This window comes from Seriola aureovittata, chromosome 13, assembly GCF_021018895.1.
Source record: "Seriola aureovittata isolate HTS-2021-v1 ecotype China chromosome 13, ASM2101889v1, whole genome shotgun sequence".
Classification (NCBI taxonomy): Eukaryota; Metazoa; Chordata; class Actinopteri; order Carangiformes; family Carangidae; genus Seriola; species Seriola aureovittata.
The window spans coordinates 8,233,363-8,251,555 of NC_079376.1; the positions used below are offsets into that span (position 1 = coordinate 8,233,363).

Consider the following 18,193-nt stretch of genomic DNA (forward strand, 5'->3'; position numbering starts at 1 on the left):
GGAGGAGGGGGAGGAGGAGGAAGAGGATGTGGAGGAAAGAAGGAGGGAAGGAAGGGAAGAGGGAGGAAGGGAGGAAGGGTGGGAAAGGTGCTGCAGGAGGAGAGGGAGGATGGAAAGTGAGAAGTGTTGGAGGAGGAGAGGTGAGGCAGATAGAAAGAGGAGGAGGAGTAAGACAAGATAGATAAGAAGATAAATGGGGGGAGGATTAAGATGAGATATATTTGTAATTTGAAAAGTAGGCTGAAGGCTTGCATCGGCCTCTACAGTGTTTTAAATATCTGATCTGAGTAATTCCTCTGTTGAAATTGCCCTTTGAGTCTGAGTTATTGCAAGATAACAATAAAAACTAGGGCAAATGCTGGTATTTATAAAGTTTTAAAACATTCTCCTTTTGCACCCAGTGACATAAACCTCTGTGTTTTCTAAGAATAGGGTCAAAGGTTAAGAAATGTGAGGCTGCATTGGAGTTTTCCCGTCCTTTATTTATAGCAGTGTGTCCCAGCTGTAGTTGTAAAATGGTACCAAAATAGTGCAGTGCTAGTTTAAACAAAAGTGTGAGGCCTACTTGACCGGACGGGAGTCGACAGAGGTCCCCCTTTGTTAAACATATGGGGCCACAGAGGAGTAGATAAGGCAATATTTAACACACCCATACTTGACTCCTCGTGCTCTCAGACAATTTGTCTTTGTCTCCTTTCGTACACACAGAGATCTGCCACGCTGACACGAATCTGCAGCGACTGACCCACATTCACACACATGCTCCCGTGCTGTCTGATGGGAGTCTTTTTTATTTGAAGTTTGAAAGGGGGGGGTGGGGAGCCAAGTTGGACCTCTGCAGAGACAACAACGGCAGGGATTTGAAATGTCTGGTGGGGATGATATCACTGAACCACCTAATCACTTACATCACCACAGCTGCATGCTCAGCAGTGTGTCAGGACGTGTGTGTGTGTGTGTGTGTGTGTGTGTGTGCGCACGTGCGTCTGTTTCCAATCTATTTCTGTGTGTATCTCCATCTGTGCCTGTCTGCGCTCTGGTAAGCAAGCGCTGAAGAGTTACGGCTGGCCGGGGGAGTGTGTGTTTGAATATGTGGTGATTAAGGATGTTCCAGTCAATGGAAGAGCTGACTTGAGACTTGCTCGTGTGCTCCCAGCATCCTCCAAAGAGCAGCACACACCCTTGATCCTTTTATTGAACGAGAAATGGCAACGGCGCAGTCGCACAACTAGAAAAGAAAACATCACATGCTGCACCATTACAAACAACTTTATTACAATCCGTGATATCTTCCACATTTTGAATAAAAAAAAACAAAAAAAAACATCTCTCTTTGCTGAATATCAAATCTCACTCGGTGTGCGGAATAATGCAGTATAACTGTCAGTGCAGTCAATAGAAAGCAGTTCTCAGCGATGGCTGCGGTAGATACTATACTGCTGGGATCGTTGCGGTGGTGTTTCCATTCAGTCGTCTTCCCCAGTGTTTGCTCTGGCCGTGGCTGCGCACAAGCTTGTGCAGCTAGATGGAAGTAGAGAAGCTCCCAGGGCCTTCGCGCCTGTCTGCAGCCAGGAGAGGACTCACCATTCTGGGCTCCAGCTCTTTCATGCACCTCCCTGCCCGCCTGCCCGCTTTGGGTGGCCCGACTGTTACCAAACATGGATCTGCCATGGCCCGCAGACCCTGGAAAGCTTATTTTTGTTGTCTTGGCTTTTATTTTTCCTCCCCTCCCACCTGAATGTTTTCAACAATGGCATATGCCAGACAGACAAGATACTGCAGAAGAGAATAGCATTTATCGGACGTATAACAGCAGACCCAGTGGAAAATGGTCTCCTGTTTTTCTATAAACCATCCCACAATGGAGGGTTATGCTCATGCAAAAGGAGAAAATGACTCCAGTTTAAATCTTAACTGTAACAAAAAGCGAAGCATTGGGTTACATTACTCCCACACACACGGTGCAAATGACCTCATTCCTGACAGGATGGTGTTTTGAGGTTGAGTGAGCTGAGAAGAGACTTGCCCTTCTGTAACCTCTGATTGCTTCCCTTCTTCGTCCTGCTCAGTAGAAAGTTTAACTTTGCACTTGTTGATTATTCAGTTAGGTTCCTGGCACCGGCTGGCATGAGCTCCAACAACCCCCCTGTTTCCAACTTGCAGAGAGAGTGCTAAAGGAATTGTTCCAGGGAGTGTTAGCATGGCAGTGCTGAGAGTGTTTAACCAGCAAATGGCTTGTTTACACCCAGCTGTTTTAGCTCCTGGAGGAGGGCCTGTCCTCCTCTGTCCTCGCTTGCCCCAGTGTGGCCCAGCAGGGCTTATTCAAACTGACTGATGTCCTCTCTTAGCCTCGCCAGCGTCCTGCTTTACTTGACCTTCATACAGTCCGGTCTGCCCCAGAGAAAGAAGGAGACGACAGTAGCTGGACCTTGACTGTCCAGCTTGGGTACAGCGGTCGGCCGGCAAAACCTCCACATGCATGACTTCTGTAATTTGTTTGCTAGGCCTGTATTTATGAGCATGCTAATTGTAGGGAGCGCCATGGTGCAGTTATAGTTGCTGGACTTTGAACGTCTGCTGTTCTGCTGACGGTGTCTGGCTGCACTTTGAGTCTGTCTGTCTTTCTGTTTGAATACTAAGCCTTTCTAACTTCCTTGAACTACATTCGGTTTCAGTTTTATTTAATGACGTGCAAAATTTCACTCAAAATCTCACACATCTCAACATCATCACCAATCTCTTGGGTTATACGTGACTGTTATGGTTACCTTTATCTCAAGATAATCAGGTTTTTATTGACTCCACACAGGCTTTAACCTTTGTGAATGAATCCTGCCAGAGAAAAATAGCCACTAGTCAATCCTCCTCAGGTAAAAATAACTTCAGAGCCCCAGTTTCCCACATTCAGCCCTCGGCCCATTCATCCTCACACATTCCTTCCTCCTTTCTTTGCCGAGGCGAGCTGACGGCCCCCCTCTCTAGCTGTGATGGGACTGTCATGCAGAAAGACACTATTGTGCCGCGCAGGATCCCGTTTCACTCCTGCCTTGTAATTAAGAAGGGATTGCATGGCTAGGGAGTTGTGGGTGGGGAGGGGGCAGAGACCAGGGGATTGGGTTAGTAGGTAATTTGGCTAGAAAACAGAGCACTGACCTGCTTTGTAGCTGGCAGGCCTGGGAGCCAGCACGCATGAACTCAACTCCCCCACTGACACAGAGCCTCCCTGCTGAGGTTTTGTTCAGTGTGTGTGGGCATGTGGAGAGCTCGGGAACTGAAAGGAAAGAAAGTTTCAGGCTGCGGCGATCATACACTTACATGTATGATCAGCCAGTGTTTACAGAACAGAACACGTTTCATTGCGGTTATGGGTCACACAGCAACACAGAAAGTGAGAGGAAACGTTCATTAAACTCATGTCATTGTGGACTCATCGTTAGTGTTTGCCTCTGCTCACATTTCCTCAGTGAATCATGGGAAGTGCGGTCAGAGAGGAGCATTTTAGAGGTTAAATCACTTGTTTCTTCTCTTGTGCTGTAAATGAAAACAGAAGCTGGACCGCTTGAAGAAATATCATCACAGGATTATTTATGCATCGAGTTGTGGCTGATATGAAGTCATTTGTGATTTGCTGCCTCATTACTGAGAGTTACATTGAAGTTGATACAGTAGTCTACACCATACGGGTGTAAAGATCTAAGTAGACTTGTTTTTCTGTCTTTCAGTCCGGCCTGAGTGCAGAGGCAGAGCTCTGAATCCTCGCCATGGCCGACGTGCTGGAGAGCGGCGGGTCGGGAGCTGTTGGAGCGGCCAGCGTGGATTGGCAGAAACGCTGCATTGCTCTGGAGATGCAGCTGCTGAGGTTCCGGCTCCAGGCAGGGAAAATCCGAGAGCTGCTGGCAGAGAAGGTAAGAGAGAGAAAAGCATCAAGGGTAGTATGGCGAGCAGAGGTTGCACGCAGAAGCTTGTGTTTGAAATCACTCCATGTATAACACACTCAATACTTTGCTCAGTAATGTGCAGCAGTTGAGATTTCTGACGGTTATAAATCACGGGGCACATTTTGCATCAGCACTGACAGGTGCAGAGTCACACAGAGGGAACCTTCACATCTATGAAATGTGACACACTGAATTGTGAGACTGTTAGCAGAGAGTAGTAGCTACATGCCAGGGATACTACTTATTTTGTTCCATTGTGTGAATTTTTGAGGGCACTATATAGTGATGCTGCCACTTTCTATTAAAAATGTGAAAGTTTGTTTTAAACGTGGGGCAGAAAACATTCAGTATTTGAACTGTAAGGACCTGTTCGAAAGCAAAGTTTGCAGCTGATAAACACAACAAACCTTTTTGAAGTAGTTTGTATTGTAGTCCTGAAGAGGGAGCCCTAAAAATTCACTATCAGCTTGATCTATTGCAAACCACATCGACCTGTCAGTTTGTTGACGCTGTAAAAAGCAGCTGCCTGACTCACCAACATTAACGATCTCAGGACTCACCTGCTGCTTTTGTGCCTAAGTGGCAGTTGGCAGAGGCACCAGAACGAGTTGACCAACGTCACCTAGACGACCTCGTCTGACTGCCGAGTTTTCGCCGCACTAATCCTCAGGAGTTTCATCAGAAGCTTGAAAAGATAGAAAAAGATTTATATGCAAGGATTGTATGATACCATATTGGAAAATTTATAGATATATTTATAGTTCTTCATTGATTCAAACTTAACCTAGATGTAAATGTTTACAAAGTGAAGACTCACACATCAAGTTGGTACTAAATATTTACACCCAGTAACTGCCAGGTGTAACTGTTGCATAGCTAGCTGAGCCAGCTAGCTTATCTGACGGCTAACATAGTTAGCAAGCACCAAACTCCCATTTCGGATGAAGAGCAGCGTCAAAGAGTTAATATGGAGAATGGACAACACATCTGACCTGACACTTACAAAATACTGTTTTATAATAATGTAAACTTCTCACAAAAATAAATTACTTCACCTAAAATTACAAAATGTAATGCCACCAACGACTAAACCACATAATGTGGGTGACATTAGCATTATTATATATTTGCCACTCACTCTAAACTTCACATTACCAAGTCTGAAAAACACACATTTCTCCAATTATGCACAAATTAAAGAGTCATACCAACATTCGCAGATGATTGGCAGGTAAGTTTAATGTATCTATTGTATATATTGTGATGTTACAGTGACTTCATGTTGATTGTTTTTGACTGGACATGGTGACAGATTTTACTAGAAACTGATTTACACATTAACAAAGTCTTTTCTAACTAAGACATTTCTCATGTTTTAATGGTCCAACACGTTTCAGTAACTCACTACTTTAAAAATAGCTGGTAGCAAGGATTTTAAAAACAACCTTAGAAATGGATTTTATGAAAGAGCTGAAGCTACCCAGTCCTGAAGAGAGTGGCTAGTGCAACCCAGTCCTTAACTTAAGATCTGTTAAGTTAAAGTGGAAGCAGAGCCAGCCCTGAACGCCCTGCAGCATCTCATGGGGGATCCAACAGCATTCCCAAGATAGATGGGAAATGTAGTGTCAAGATGTACTAAGTCTGGTTTCCTGAGCTCCTGAAGACAGCCACTAAGCAGAAAAAACATGACTTTTATTTGCAGTCTCCCCCTTCACCTCCTGTAGCAAGAGTTTGCAACTGTAGCTGAGGATCAGAACAAAGGCTGACCAGTAACTTGGGAGCTTTCTCTTCCTTACCACAGCCTGACAACAACCGTTAAACCTACAGTAAAATGCCAACAGGCAACCCGTGAGAGAGAAATTGGCAGGTCTGTCATTAAACTAATTAAGGGGTTACAAGGTTCAAATGCAAGTTTGACAAGACAGAAGAAAAACTGAGGTACAGTAAGTATAAGATGTTGAACTTAAGCTACAAAATGTATCACATGTTTTGCCTCATGATTTCATCTGGCACTGCTTTGGCATTGAAAGCTTAATATGAGCTGAATGTGTGGCCATTTGAACCATCGTACTACACTGGAAATTAGATTTAAACTTCTCATGCCTCTTTGATCTTCAAAATAAGACATTGCCGCTAGAAGTTTCGACTAACAGCATGCAGATCTCACAGCCTCATCATCTTCTTCTTCTTCTACTGGCGGCGTTTTCTCGTGTTTGATGCATGACCAAACAACTAAAGCATGTGAATCAGTTAGAAATACAGGTGTGGAGGACTGTGTGTTTATGCGTGTGCGCAAAGATAGATGAGATTACTCAGCTTATTTGGTAAACAGTTGGTCCACTCACTCTGTGTCATCAGTGGTTGGCTATAGTTTCAGCCAAAATGAATATTTAAGGTTTAACTCATCACTTCTGGTGCTTCCCCTCAAGTTGGGGAAATAACCGCAAGCAGCCGGCCAAATGCTTGTAAAGTTGTGGCTGTTGTAAAGCCTGACTACCAGCCGCTCTGGAAAGTAATCAACTGTCATCAGGAAATTCAGTCCAGTTCTGAAGATTTGTTGGTAAAAGAGTGGAAATGTTTGGATTAGAGGAAGGAGGAATGAGTTCAGTAGCAGACAAACTCTTCTCCTGTCTTGACATTTCTACAGTTTTCAGTTGGGTTTCTGTGGAGCTTTACAACTGGCCGCTCTTTAAAGACTGAAAAAGCTCGGAGCTGCTTTTGTTTGGAGTGTCACAGCGGTTCGCTTTCTGTATCATCTCTAATTCTGGAGCAGTCGAGTGGTTCATTCAGTCAGTCAGCAGGATGTTTACAGTCCAAACATAACCCGGTGGCTGATAAGAGCTGGACGACTCCCTGCTGTGTCCTCTGTCAGGTTCTGTCAGGCCAGCTCCTCTGTGAGATCCCATGCAGCACACTTACACCCACAAGCACACACTCTTACCACCATTTATAACCCTAACAGTGAGAGAAAGCCAGTGATAAATGGTCCTACTACAATAATCTTGGAGGAGGATCAATACCAGCTAAAGAGATTTTTCACAAGTTGACAACCTAAAAGTTCTTGTAGGTTATTACTTATCTGTAAGACATAAATACAAGACTTTTTATGGAATAAAGCTGGTGGTATTCTATGTTTTATTGTCACCAATCCTACGAGAAGACCAAAACTAGCAACAGGTGTTGATTGTGTAGCCAAAGCCTGATACATTTTATTCTTCTGTGGCGTAGACCTCCATTGTTGTCCATAAAAAATTAAAGATCAGATCAGATCTCTTGATTTGTTTTGCAAATCAAATAGGTCTGGTGTTGTGCTCATGGACAGCTGTTTCACCAGTTGAGGCAACAAGTGACAAATCAGAACTTTAATGTGGATGTCATCCTCATATGTCTAACTACGTAGCGACATCCTTGAAAAATAGTGATGGAAAAATGTCCATAAAAATAGCGACAAGTGTGGATGATGCTGAAGCAGCTGTTCCGGTAGCAAGCTGGTTAACTAGAGAACCAAGAAAATCCAAGACATGCTCAACAATAGATAACAACCCAGAAACCAGCATATTTATTTGATTATTGTGCAAAAAAATTAAGTTAAGTGACTACAGTAACCGCTACAGGGTGACGACTGAAAATGACGTACGCGGGATGAATACGTCACTCGATTTTGATGGATTAGTTAAATTATTTAGGTGATGTCAAAATGAATGAATGAAGTGAAAGAAAATGGCAGTTCAGTCTAATTATGAGGCTAATGAACATGGGGACTTTGGTTAGTTTTGGATCCACCTCTTTTGTTTGCTGTTTTTTAAAGGTTTACATCTTACACAGTATTAGAGTCAACATGTACTGAGAGGCAGCTTGATTCTTAAAGCATCGTTGGTTTTGGTCTTTTCATGGAGAATTTTTCGACAATAAGAAAAATATAGAATAATGCCATGATAAAAAGTGGCACTCACATTAATACATGCACACACTGTTAGCTTCTCGTTTTGAAAATGAACTAATTACTCTTCTTCTAATAACAAACATTATTATAAATCATATCATATTTAATATGTTCTTTTTGTCCGTGATTTCAATTCTTCTTTTTTTTAAATTATTTATGATTAATCTCTCACTTTTAGTTTCACTCCATCTCTTAAACATACAGTACATGCATACACACACACACACACACACACACACACACACACACACACACACACACACACACACACACACACACACACAGAAGGCTGAGCGGAGTTTAAGTGGAGACCTGTGTTGCTGAGTGTGTTTTTCTGAGGGGTGGGGTGGGGGGGTGCTGAGTGACTACCATTCCGTCATGTTATTGCTGTTTGGAAAGACTGCTTCACGCTCTTCATCTCCTCTCTTGCCAAGTTAGGACTGTTCTACACATTGACCCACTTTGGTATGGAAAAACATGAAAAAAAAAAAAAGAAAAAAAGCTGACGTGGTCGCCTGTGACATGGCATTTATCTGCAGAGGCTGACTGTGAGTGAGGCAGAGGCGAGAGGGAAGGAGATGCCCCATTTGCCTCACGAGGAGTGTAACAGGACGATTACTCCATGAAGAGTTTTTACTGTGGAAGTGTGATCGACGGCTGTCAGCTGTTCATTTTAAAAACCTAACCCCCCCCCAAAAAAATGAAAAAACAGAAGATGAGATTTGAAACGTGACAGGTGAGAATATCGGGTTTCCTTTTGGCACAAAAGTGACACAACTTTACAGTAGAAAAAAGCCAATTTGGATATAAAAAGCAAATGAGTTAAATCTGTCCACTCCTTGTTTGAAAAGCTGAAGGTTTCCACATCTGTTTACGTCACAAATATAAGTTACAGCTTTCTGCTTTCTGTGTTTGATTTCGAGGGAAACTAGAGAGTTGTTGGAGCTGTATTCTCTAATTTTGAACTCTTTATTGGTCTGATACCAGCCATCGGCTAACATGGTAGTTAGTCATTTCGGCACTAGAAGTTAAGTGTTGGGATCACTAAATTTAGCAGGATTCATCCTCTTGGTACCACGAATGTTTGTACAAAATTTCATGATATTCCCTCCTGTAGTTGTGGAGATATTTCAAACTAAAAGCCCAAAAGTGCCATGCTGCTAGCATGGCTGAAAATGACACATAGAAAATATCTGAATATATTTAAAAAGCTTAAAGAACGGGTACAGAACCACAGCACCGCACAAGATTCAATAAACCACACTGACACACTGAAAATAATTACAGTTACAACTGACTCACCTCATCACAATATTTCAACAAAGTGAAACATCCAGGAACCAGTAAATAACCGAACAGGATCCCAGAGAGAGATGAGGTTTCCGAGAATAGTTTGACATCAGGATCCTCATTGAGACTGGAATCAGAGCTTCGTGGAAATAAATCCAGAAACTTAGGTTTAGAGTTTCACTTGCTTTCCTAGAATATAGAAATACCTTATTCAGAGGAATTTTTAAATTGGGTGGTATCCCCACTTCAAGGTTTCCTTTCATTACTTGGCTAATCTAATACTGGACAAATTAGATTAATCTCTTCCATAAGCCTCACGTGGCTCGAGGAGCAACACACTGTTATTTGACTCAGGCCAGTGGTATCAGTCAGCGAGGAAGCCTGCAGAAAGATCACTAGGTTCACATTTGTGTGTATAAATATTTATTTTCATGAGAGGATTTGTTTGGATCAGCTGCTTTTAATAGTTCAACTGCCCAAATCTGTCTATCGTGTTAAGGCTTTTTGGCTTTTACTTAGGGAGAGGAAAGAACCAGCTTTCTTCTACTCGCCCCTTTTCTCCGTATCTGTGTCTATTTAATGATTAAAATGGATTCGATAGATAAGCACTGAGGCATAGAGTAATGTTTTGATTAAGCGCTGATGATCCTCTTTGTGTGTTTGTGTGTGTTTGTGTGTGTGTGTGTGTATGCATGCCCTAATCTACCTCTTTCAGTATTTTATTTCTCATTCAGTGGTTTTAACATTTAAGTCATTACTAAGCATCACATATAAGAGTTAATGACTAAAGAGGCAAGTGGAACAGTCAGTGAACAGATATTTCAGAGTGAAATCCATTTTGGATGACTCCTCTTTTACTTTCTCTACTGTTTGAAATGATGCCAAGGTCTGTGCGATATGACCAGAATCTCATATCATGACATCATGATACGTGACACATGTCATTTCATATCCAGATAACGGTACATATCACAATATGGCACATTTTCTGTACATTCAGTGAATAAATAGTTTATATAAAATTACCAAATGGAAAAGTCTATTTCTTATTAACATTTTAAATTATAAACTCAACAAACAAAATGTCATATTAATTCTTTTTTTTCCTTTTATTGTAAGCATGTAACAAAATACAAGAAAATTTGATCTGTAGGATCAGATCTCAGTCAGCCTGTCTCTGGTAGCAACAATGAGCAGATGTGTAGATGATCTGCTATCTGTAGCCTGCTCCCGTCTTATCTCTACCCTGGATACTGTCAGTCCCTCTGCATTCCACGCTAAAGCAGAGAGGGACAGCGCCCTGCTTCCGTACAAGTTCATCCTGCAAAACTTCAGCACAAATTTACACCCATTAAGATTTACCATCAGTTTTCAGCTAACAGGCATTCAGTAAAGGGTAAGGCTGATGATCTTCTATATTTTTGTTATTGTCAATAAATTCCATGAAAAGACCAAACCCAACATTAGTCTCTCTCTCAGCACTTTCCAGGATGTTTGTGATGTCTGTGGATTGGCTGACACAAGAGAAAAATATAGTATATAGGCATTTTTCTCTTTTAAGGGAACAACTCCAACTGCTAATATGCAGCTCGAACAAACATGATCCCCCCCACCCCCCCGTCTCATGCATTTTCAGCCGTCTCAGCAGCAGAAGTTAGTGAGTCGCACTGTGTCCTGACACCTTCTTACACAGTCTGTATCCATATCTGATAACCTAAAGGTTATAGAAGGCAGTATTTTTTTTTACCATCAGGTCACTCATTTTATTGTACAAACTGAGAAGGAACTCAAAGTAGAGATGATATACAACAATGATTCCCATTCCCAAACATCTTAGCAAAGTAATGAATAGATGGTTGAAAGTAACGAATATACAGTCCAAATAGTTGGCTAAAAGTAAAGGATTAAGCTAAAACTAAAGGATAACAATAGATAGCCAATGAATAATCAGATAAAAGAACTAAAAGTAATGGAAAAATGGTTGAAATCTGTCTGTTGCAACTGGCAGTACAAATACAGACTCGACCAAACCAATCTAAACGTTGACAGATCAACTATAAAAAATTCAAACAATATCGTTAAATATTATAACAATTGTACAAAAAAAATAACGTCCGTTTTTAAAGTCACAGAATCATTTGGAACACGACACATGGTATTGATGAAGGGGTTATTGAATCCATCTGATCAGGGTACAGCTCATCTCATCTTTCTACCTAGCCTCCAAACGATCGCCTTAAGGAACCCACTTTTATCTCAGTGCAGGTGCAGAGCTAAAATCTGTTCTCTGCATAACGTTTGTTGGAGCAAAACTTCAATAGTTCAGTAGTTTATGACCCCAGGCGCAGCTCGTCCTATATACTCCCTCTTTATCCAGGCTTCTGTTTCGCCCTCACGCTCGCAGTGTTGGCGAGCTCACACTTGGATCCCGTGTCTCAAGGTCCAACCACCTCCACTTCCTGACCTCTAACTTGTCCTCCAAATGGGATGTGGCAGCTTTTGAGGCCGTCTGATGGTTTATCCTGACAACCACTTCTCGCATCTGACCGACCCTGTGACCTCTGCGGTGCTCTACATTCACCTAAAGTGCTTGCTTGCTCGTCCTATATTTTGTTTCTTGAAAGGAGAGTGAATGCTGTTTGCTCCTCTCCGGCTCGAGCTCAGCAAAACCTCTGACTCACGACAGAAGCTTTTGACCTTGAGGTGAGGAGTCATCCAACCACTAACCATCAACCTCCGCCCACGCCTCCCCCTGCAAATGCGCTCTGGCTTTAGTGAGTGTTAATCTGGCTGCGAGGAAGCATTCAAATATTGTGAGTGGTGGATTCTGGGAATGAGGGGGCCTTTATGGAGGTGACTGGAAGGCAGAAAGAAAGACAAAGGAAGGCGAACAAAGATGACGGGAGGAATTCAAATGTATCTCTCAAGCAGAGTGAATCCATTAGTATATTTGCTCTCCTTTCAACTGGGTCACTGAACTCAGAAGAAAGGGCGTCCTGTGTTGAACTGGTGTGTGTGAAAGCGTTTGGGGGTATTTCTGTGCATGCACTCGTGTGTGTGTGTGTGTGTGTGTGTGCGTGTGTGTGTCTTGCTAACAGAGAGGATACTTGCAGATCCGTGCATACTTGCAGAATGGGCAGTGTTTGCCTTTGAAAGCATGAGTATGCATGCTTACACAAAAGGTGACGCAAGCTTGTGCACACACACACGACCCAGTCTTCTATCACACTGTTGTTTGATCAGCAGTGCTAGTGTGGAAGATGTTCAGCCTCCTCTGAGGGCCTCTCTGCTGCTTCTACACTATGTCCCTTCCCTTCTTGCTCAAAGGGCCACTCCTTATTAGACAGTAAATGGTTTGATTTTACTGCTGCTTTTTCTCTCTGTTCCTCTGATTTGGCAGATGTTTGACTCTCTTTCCTCCTTGCTGAATTCATATTGCCCCTCATTGTTCTCCACATGTGTTGATGCATTCCTGATTCAGCAACATTGTCTTGATTAGAAAGGCTTTCCTAACACAGCTAGTCTGTTAAAACTTCCCAGCCCATTAATCTTTTAAATGCCTTCCCTATGGCAACAGTGATTATGAAGGATTATGTGTGTCGTCATGCGTCTGTAGGTGTGTGTGTGTGTGTGTGTGTGTGTGTGTGTGTGTAGGCAGACTTCTGGTTAGGTGGTCTGTCTGTCTCGTTGGGCCTTTTGTTGCCAGTTACGGGACATGTCTTGCCAGAACCTGTAGCTCCGAGCTGTATGTGTATTAAATGTCTTGTTATTTTTTTGAGACATCCCCAACCTCAGTATCCCATACAGAGACTGACAGAAACTGAAAACCATAGTAACCTCTTCTGTCTCTGTCTGTCACAGATGCAGGAGCTGGAGCAGAGGGTGACGGAGGCCGACCAGCGAGCTGAGAGCGCAGAGAAACAGGTAGAGGGGCAGTTCTCATCCTGCAACACAGCTTGTGAAATATAACTTAAACTTTTATTACAATGGTGCTTTTGTGCTGTTTTGTATGTACTGTATTTCATAGTTGAGTTACGTGTATTTTAAAGGCCCTTCTAAGTATGTGGCATTGGTTCATGGTATATACTTGTCCAATAACAAAGAAACATTAAAGAATTACATTTCAAGTCTGTCCATTTTCAGTTTTACCCCCAGATAAAGTGGTTTAGATACAGTGGTTAAACTCTTGTTTACAACCTGTTGGATTCTGTCTTATCTCTCCTATTTCTTACCTCAGACCTTGTTATGATATGTTAGATATCACTGATTACTTTGGTTTGGACAATTTTGTCATAAGTGATTAAAAAAAATAAAAATAAACCAAAATTATAGTTGAAAAGAAGAAAACAAACCTAATAATCAAACCGTCAAATTATAGTTAGTTTAATCTTTGTTACATCTGTTAAGGACATGATTATCTTTTTTTACACAAGTACTGAATGTATATTTAAAATTAATTGCATTTTTCTCTAACACATTGAATCATTTGACAAGAATACCTCAGCTTTTTCCATAGCTTTCAACCACATCTCACAGTCTTTCTCAGCAATTAGACTTTCCTCAGTTTGTGTTTTAGCAAAACTTGACAGCAAAGTGTAGCTGCTATGAAAAGCCATGATTTGTGGTGGAAAGCTCCAGAAAAAGCTTGTAAGTCGATCTTCAATTAATGTTTTTTTTCTGTAAAACTAAAGTTTCTGAGTTCAAGAATGAACTTTCATGTTCAACACTGACTGATGTAATAGGAGATCCTATATTTGGGATCCATAAAGTCACATATTTAGTGTTTTTTTTGTTGGACTCCTAACCACTAATTAGTCAAGCTTTGATGTGACTTAACAAAAGGAGAATGTGGTTTGAGGATAAGAAACCTCATACGTATCACACACACTCTGTCTCTCTTGCTGTTGAGTTTAATCTCTGATTTGCTGTCATTACTGGCTGTTCCAGGTGTTTGCTGTAGGTGGTAATTTAATGGTGCCCTCTGTTTAAAAAAAAAAAAAAAAAAAAAGAAATACCTCAGGGCTTAGAAAGATTTTTTCTCATCAGAGTTGGCAAAAAGTATTCTCCATGTTTTCCTCTTGGCTTTGTCTGCTGCCCATCAAGAATAAACGAACCATGCAAATTTGAGCTGTCTTTTGGCCGTGCTTGTGCATTCACTCCTCTAATTATGCATTTCAGATCCATGTCATGGAAGAAAAGCTGAAGTCTGCAAACATACAAACCAGCGAATCCGAGAGCTCGTTGTACAGAAAGTATCAAGACCTGACCAATCAGGTTCAAGAAAAAGATGCTGCGATAAAGAGATTAGAGATGCAGCTGGAAAAACAGGTATGGATGGAGCCATCAGATAAAGAACAAGAAATATACATTTATGTTCATGAAATTTAGGTTGAATTAATCCATAAACCTTGTTTTCTCTGACTGCAGATCTTAGTCAGAGCCCAGGAGGCAAAAATAATTGAGGAAAAGGCTGCCAAGATTAAAGACTGGGTCACCTTTAAGCTCAGAGAGGTAAGCTCAAACATGTACAGATACACCCCCGACTAGAGTCAGAGCCTCTGGGAAAGCCCTCACCCTGCTGAGAGACATTATCTGTGACAACAACAGATGCTTATATGATTAAACGTGTATTATCTACAGCTGTTTATAAACAAGTTTCATCTGCAAAGTGTTGGAAAATTAAAAAAAAAAAAAAAAAAGCTTACTTATAAATGTCAACCTATGCATTTGTGAAATTAAACAGTTTTAAGAGTCATTCAACTTTCAGTCATGAAGTCAGGACAAAACAACAACTCCAAAACTTCATAATTAAATAGTTTTCACAATAAATAGTGTATATAGATGCAGCCAGCTACTCTTGCTTGTGTTTTACTATATGAATATATATATATATATATATATATATATATATATATATATATATATATATATACACAGTATATTTGTACCTTGTTGCAGATGGAGCAAGAGAACCAGCAGCTGAAAATGGCCAACTTGAAGCAGACAGAACAAATAATGTTGCTGCAGGACAAACTTCAATGTGAGTACTGCTGTAGGTGTTTGGAAAACTGCACTGTAAACTGATTTCAACTGATACAAACTCAGCACAACTCTCAGCAAAAAGGCGGATAAGCGCATTTCCCAAAAGATTGAACTACTCCTTAAACAGTTTGATTTAAAGGATGGACTCATCATACACTGTGTATGTGAACACTGCATGCTTTACTATTTCTTGTCTGCAGGAAGTACTGGCGTTTAAATGAAGAGAATAAGAGTATTATGTTACCACAGTAAAAGGTCGTGTAGACGAGTGCAGAATGAATCTATTAGGTAAATTGCCATTGCTCCGGTTCAAAAGAGAGTTACTGGTGTTGTCTTTCTCCCCCAGCACTCTTAGAGAAACCTACATCCTCAGGATCCCCTGCCACCTCCCCTGTAATGGATACCCACCTGGTGCCCAACAGCCCGCTGTTTCCTCCCAGCTGCCCCGGCACGCCACCCGCCCAAGACGACAGCTGGAGACAGACAGGTCCTCGTGGAGCCGCCTCTAATATCAAGATCTCACCAACAGGTGCGCTTCCCTCAGTTCATTTTATCTTGGGATGGCTGACAGGAAGCTTTTGAAGCAATGTTATTTAACTCAAGCTGGGCTGATCACATGACGGGAACAGAACCAGGAATGATGGAGTGACCTCGAGTCAGATTGCGAGGCTCAACAATTTCACCATTTTTTAGATAGTGGGGGTTAGCGTTGAATGTTGATCGTAATTAAATAATCCCAATTTACTGCTTGAAAGAATAATTCAATAATCCACTTTTTGAGAAGCAGATGCCCCCCGGTAGACTTGAGAAGTGTTTTCATAGAAGTTTTAGTTTAGATTCTAGCTTTGTTAGCCTCTTCCTTTGTGGAGTACCCCCCAAAAAAGTTTGAAAACATGACAAGACGTCCACAAAATTTTTTTAAACTACTCCCACAGCATAAACCACTTCCCCACCACTGATTGATATGTTCAGTGTCTTCCAAACCCTCATATTTTCTCAACAATGCTTGTTGGTCACGCGATCATATCCCCCAGACCTCCGTCAACAGTAGCAGATTTAGTGATTTTATCTGTGATTGTTTGGAACGAACTGAGTTTATAGACCAACACTGATTTTCGCTCGATTGTTTCTTCCTCATCATTTCCTTCATCGTGCGTAGGCTGGCTCCAATATAATTACACTAAATTCTCTCTCCTACCAGATGTGAAAAGGTCTCCTGAACAGGTCAGTATAGGGATTTGCCTTGGAGACCTCGCGGCCCACGATGCTCTCTCTCAGGGTCGGAGCAGGGAGGGTCCCAGCAGCCCCGTTTCCCTCAGTAGACCAGAACTCCCAGTGGGCCCAGAGAGTCAGGCGGGGTGCTCGGACAGAGACAACTCCTCTGATGAGCTCAACAGCAAGTTCCGCTCTCAATGCCTTCACTCGTCCTCGTCGTCTTCATCTTCCTCCTCTGCTTACGAGATGGCCCACGGACCGAGCTCCCCGGAGTCCTCCATCGGAATAACACCCAAAAGCCCGCTTCTGTCGCGCTCCCCTTCCACCAACAACCCCTTTCCCAACCCCCCCCAGCCCCTGGTTCACCAGTCTGGCACCAGCATGACGTTACCCAAAGTACGAACTCCGCTCACCCCCAGAGACAGCATCCAGCTGGTGAAGAAGCACTACAGCCAGCCGCAGCCCAGCCTGGACAGACTGCACCACCTCAACGTTAACATAGACATCATGACCCCATCCTCCACCTCCTCCACTCTTAAGAGCACCGGCACCGCCACCTCGCCTTTCTCTCAGGTCGTTGAAGAAACAGACATTGATGATGGGCTTCCTGACAGCATGGACGGGGTGGTGGAGGGGTCAGAATCAGAGGAGTCATCCCGGGATGGAGTCTCCTTTGTAGGGCTTGCGGAAGAGCTGGACCGGTTGGATCCCGAAATTCTCAAGCCGCCAACGCCTCCTTTACACCGCTTCCCTTCATGGGTATGAAAGACCAGTATTGTCCGTTCAACTTCTGCATGTTTCCTGTATTATTTTATGCTGTTTAAATCTTATCTGTAAGATGCATGAGCAATTCAACTGGAACCATTTCCTTTTTGTTTCAGTCGATGCACACAGCTCAGAGATAAAATTAATAGAGGAATTAATAGAGAATTATGTATATTAGCTTTCTTTCTGAGAGTTAGATGAGAAGATTGGTACTGATCTCATGTCTGTACAGTAAATATGACGCTACCACCAGCAACCACTTAGCTCAGCCTAGCTTAGCGCAAAGACTGAAACAGGGGAAACAGAAAAGCCAGACTATTTATATAGACATGATGGTAAAATTGATGTAATTATCAAACTTATCAAGAAAGCAAATAAATATACTTTCCAAAATTTTTGAACTATTACTTTAAAGATTTATTTAGCAAAGATCTTGATGCCGAGGTGTTGTACTGTCTCATAGTGATTAGTAATGAATTTCGAAGTGAAGCGAGGAGGAACATTTCTGACTGTTTTGCTCTCTGCAGGAGAGTCGTATCTACGCTGTGGCTAAGTCAGGAATGAGAGTATCAGAGGCCAGTCCTGGAGCCAGGGGCCCCGGACGAGGTGAGTCTCCCACAGCCAGAAACAAGCACCTAGTCGTACACATTCAAAATCCAGTTATATTCACTATGGTGCAGTGGGGAAGACAGCTTTTCATTGGGAAAGCTGTGTCTAACCCTGTGTGTGTGCCTGGGTGGTGTTGCCTGTGGTGTGGAAGATGAGTCAGTACCGTGAAGTGACATGTCATTCAGGCGATGCTTAAGATGCTGTGGGGGGGTGAGCGTGGTCGGTTTGGATCTGTCACTTCTGCCTTTCATGTCACTTCCTCTGGCCCGAGGCTCCACACACCTGTGCAGATGTGGGCTTTTAAAGAGCCGAGGAAGAAAATGGGAGGAGGGAGGTTTAGACGAGCAGAGGGAGAGACTGCTTTTTAATCAGCTGCAATGAAAGGACGGGG

At 42.4% G+C, this 18,193-nt stretch overlaps 1 protein-coding gene across 1 annotated transcript in view; it reads left to right on the plus strand.

Moving 5' to 3' along the window:
- The window catches only part of plekhh1 (pleckstrin homology domain containing, family H (with MyTH4 domain) member 1), a 33,899-nt gene that overhangs the window by 1,224 nt on the left and 14,482 nt on the right, over window positions 1-18,193 (plus strand). Inside the window, exons 2-9 of the mRNA XM_056393890.1 lie at window positions 3,723-3,905; window positions 13,033-13,095; window positions 14,350-14,499; window positions 14,599-14,682; window positions 15,130-15,211; window positions 15,560-15,742; window positions 16,415-17,187; window positions 17,721-17,799. Of these exons, the coding sequence (XP_056249865.1) occupies window positions 3,762-3,905; window positions 13,033-13,095; window positions 14,350-14,499; window positions 14,599-14,682; window positions 15,130-15,211; window positions 15,560-15,742; window positions 16,415-17,187; window positions 17,721-17,799 (1,558 nt within the window). The 5' untranslated portion in view covers window positions 3,723-3,761. The remainder of the gene's footprint in view (window positions 1-3,722; window positions 3,906-13,032; window positions 13,096-14,349; window positions 14,500-14,598; window positions 14,683-15,129; window positions 15,212-15,559; window positions 15,743-16,414; window positions 17,188-17,720; window positions 17,800-18,193) is intronic.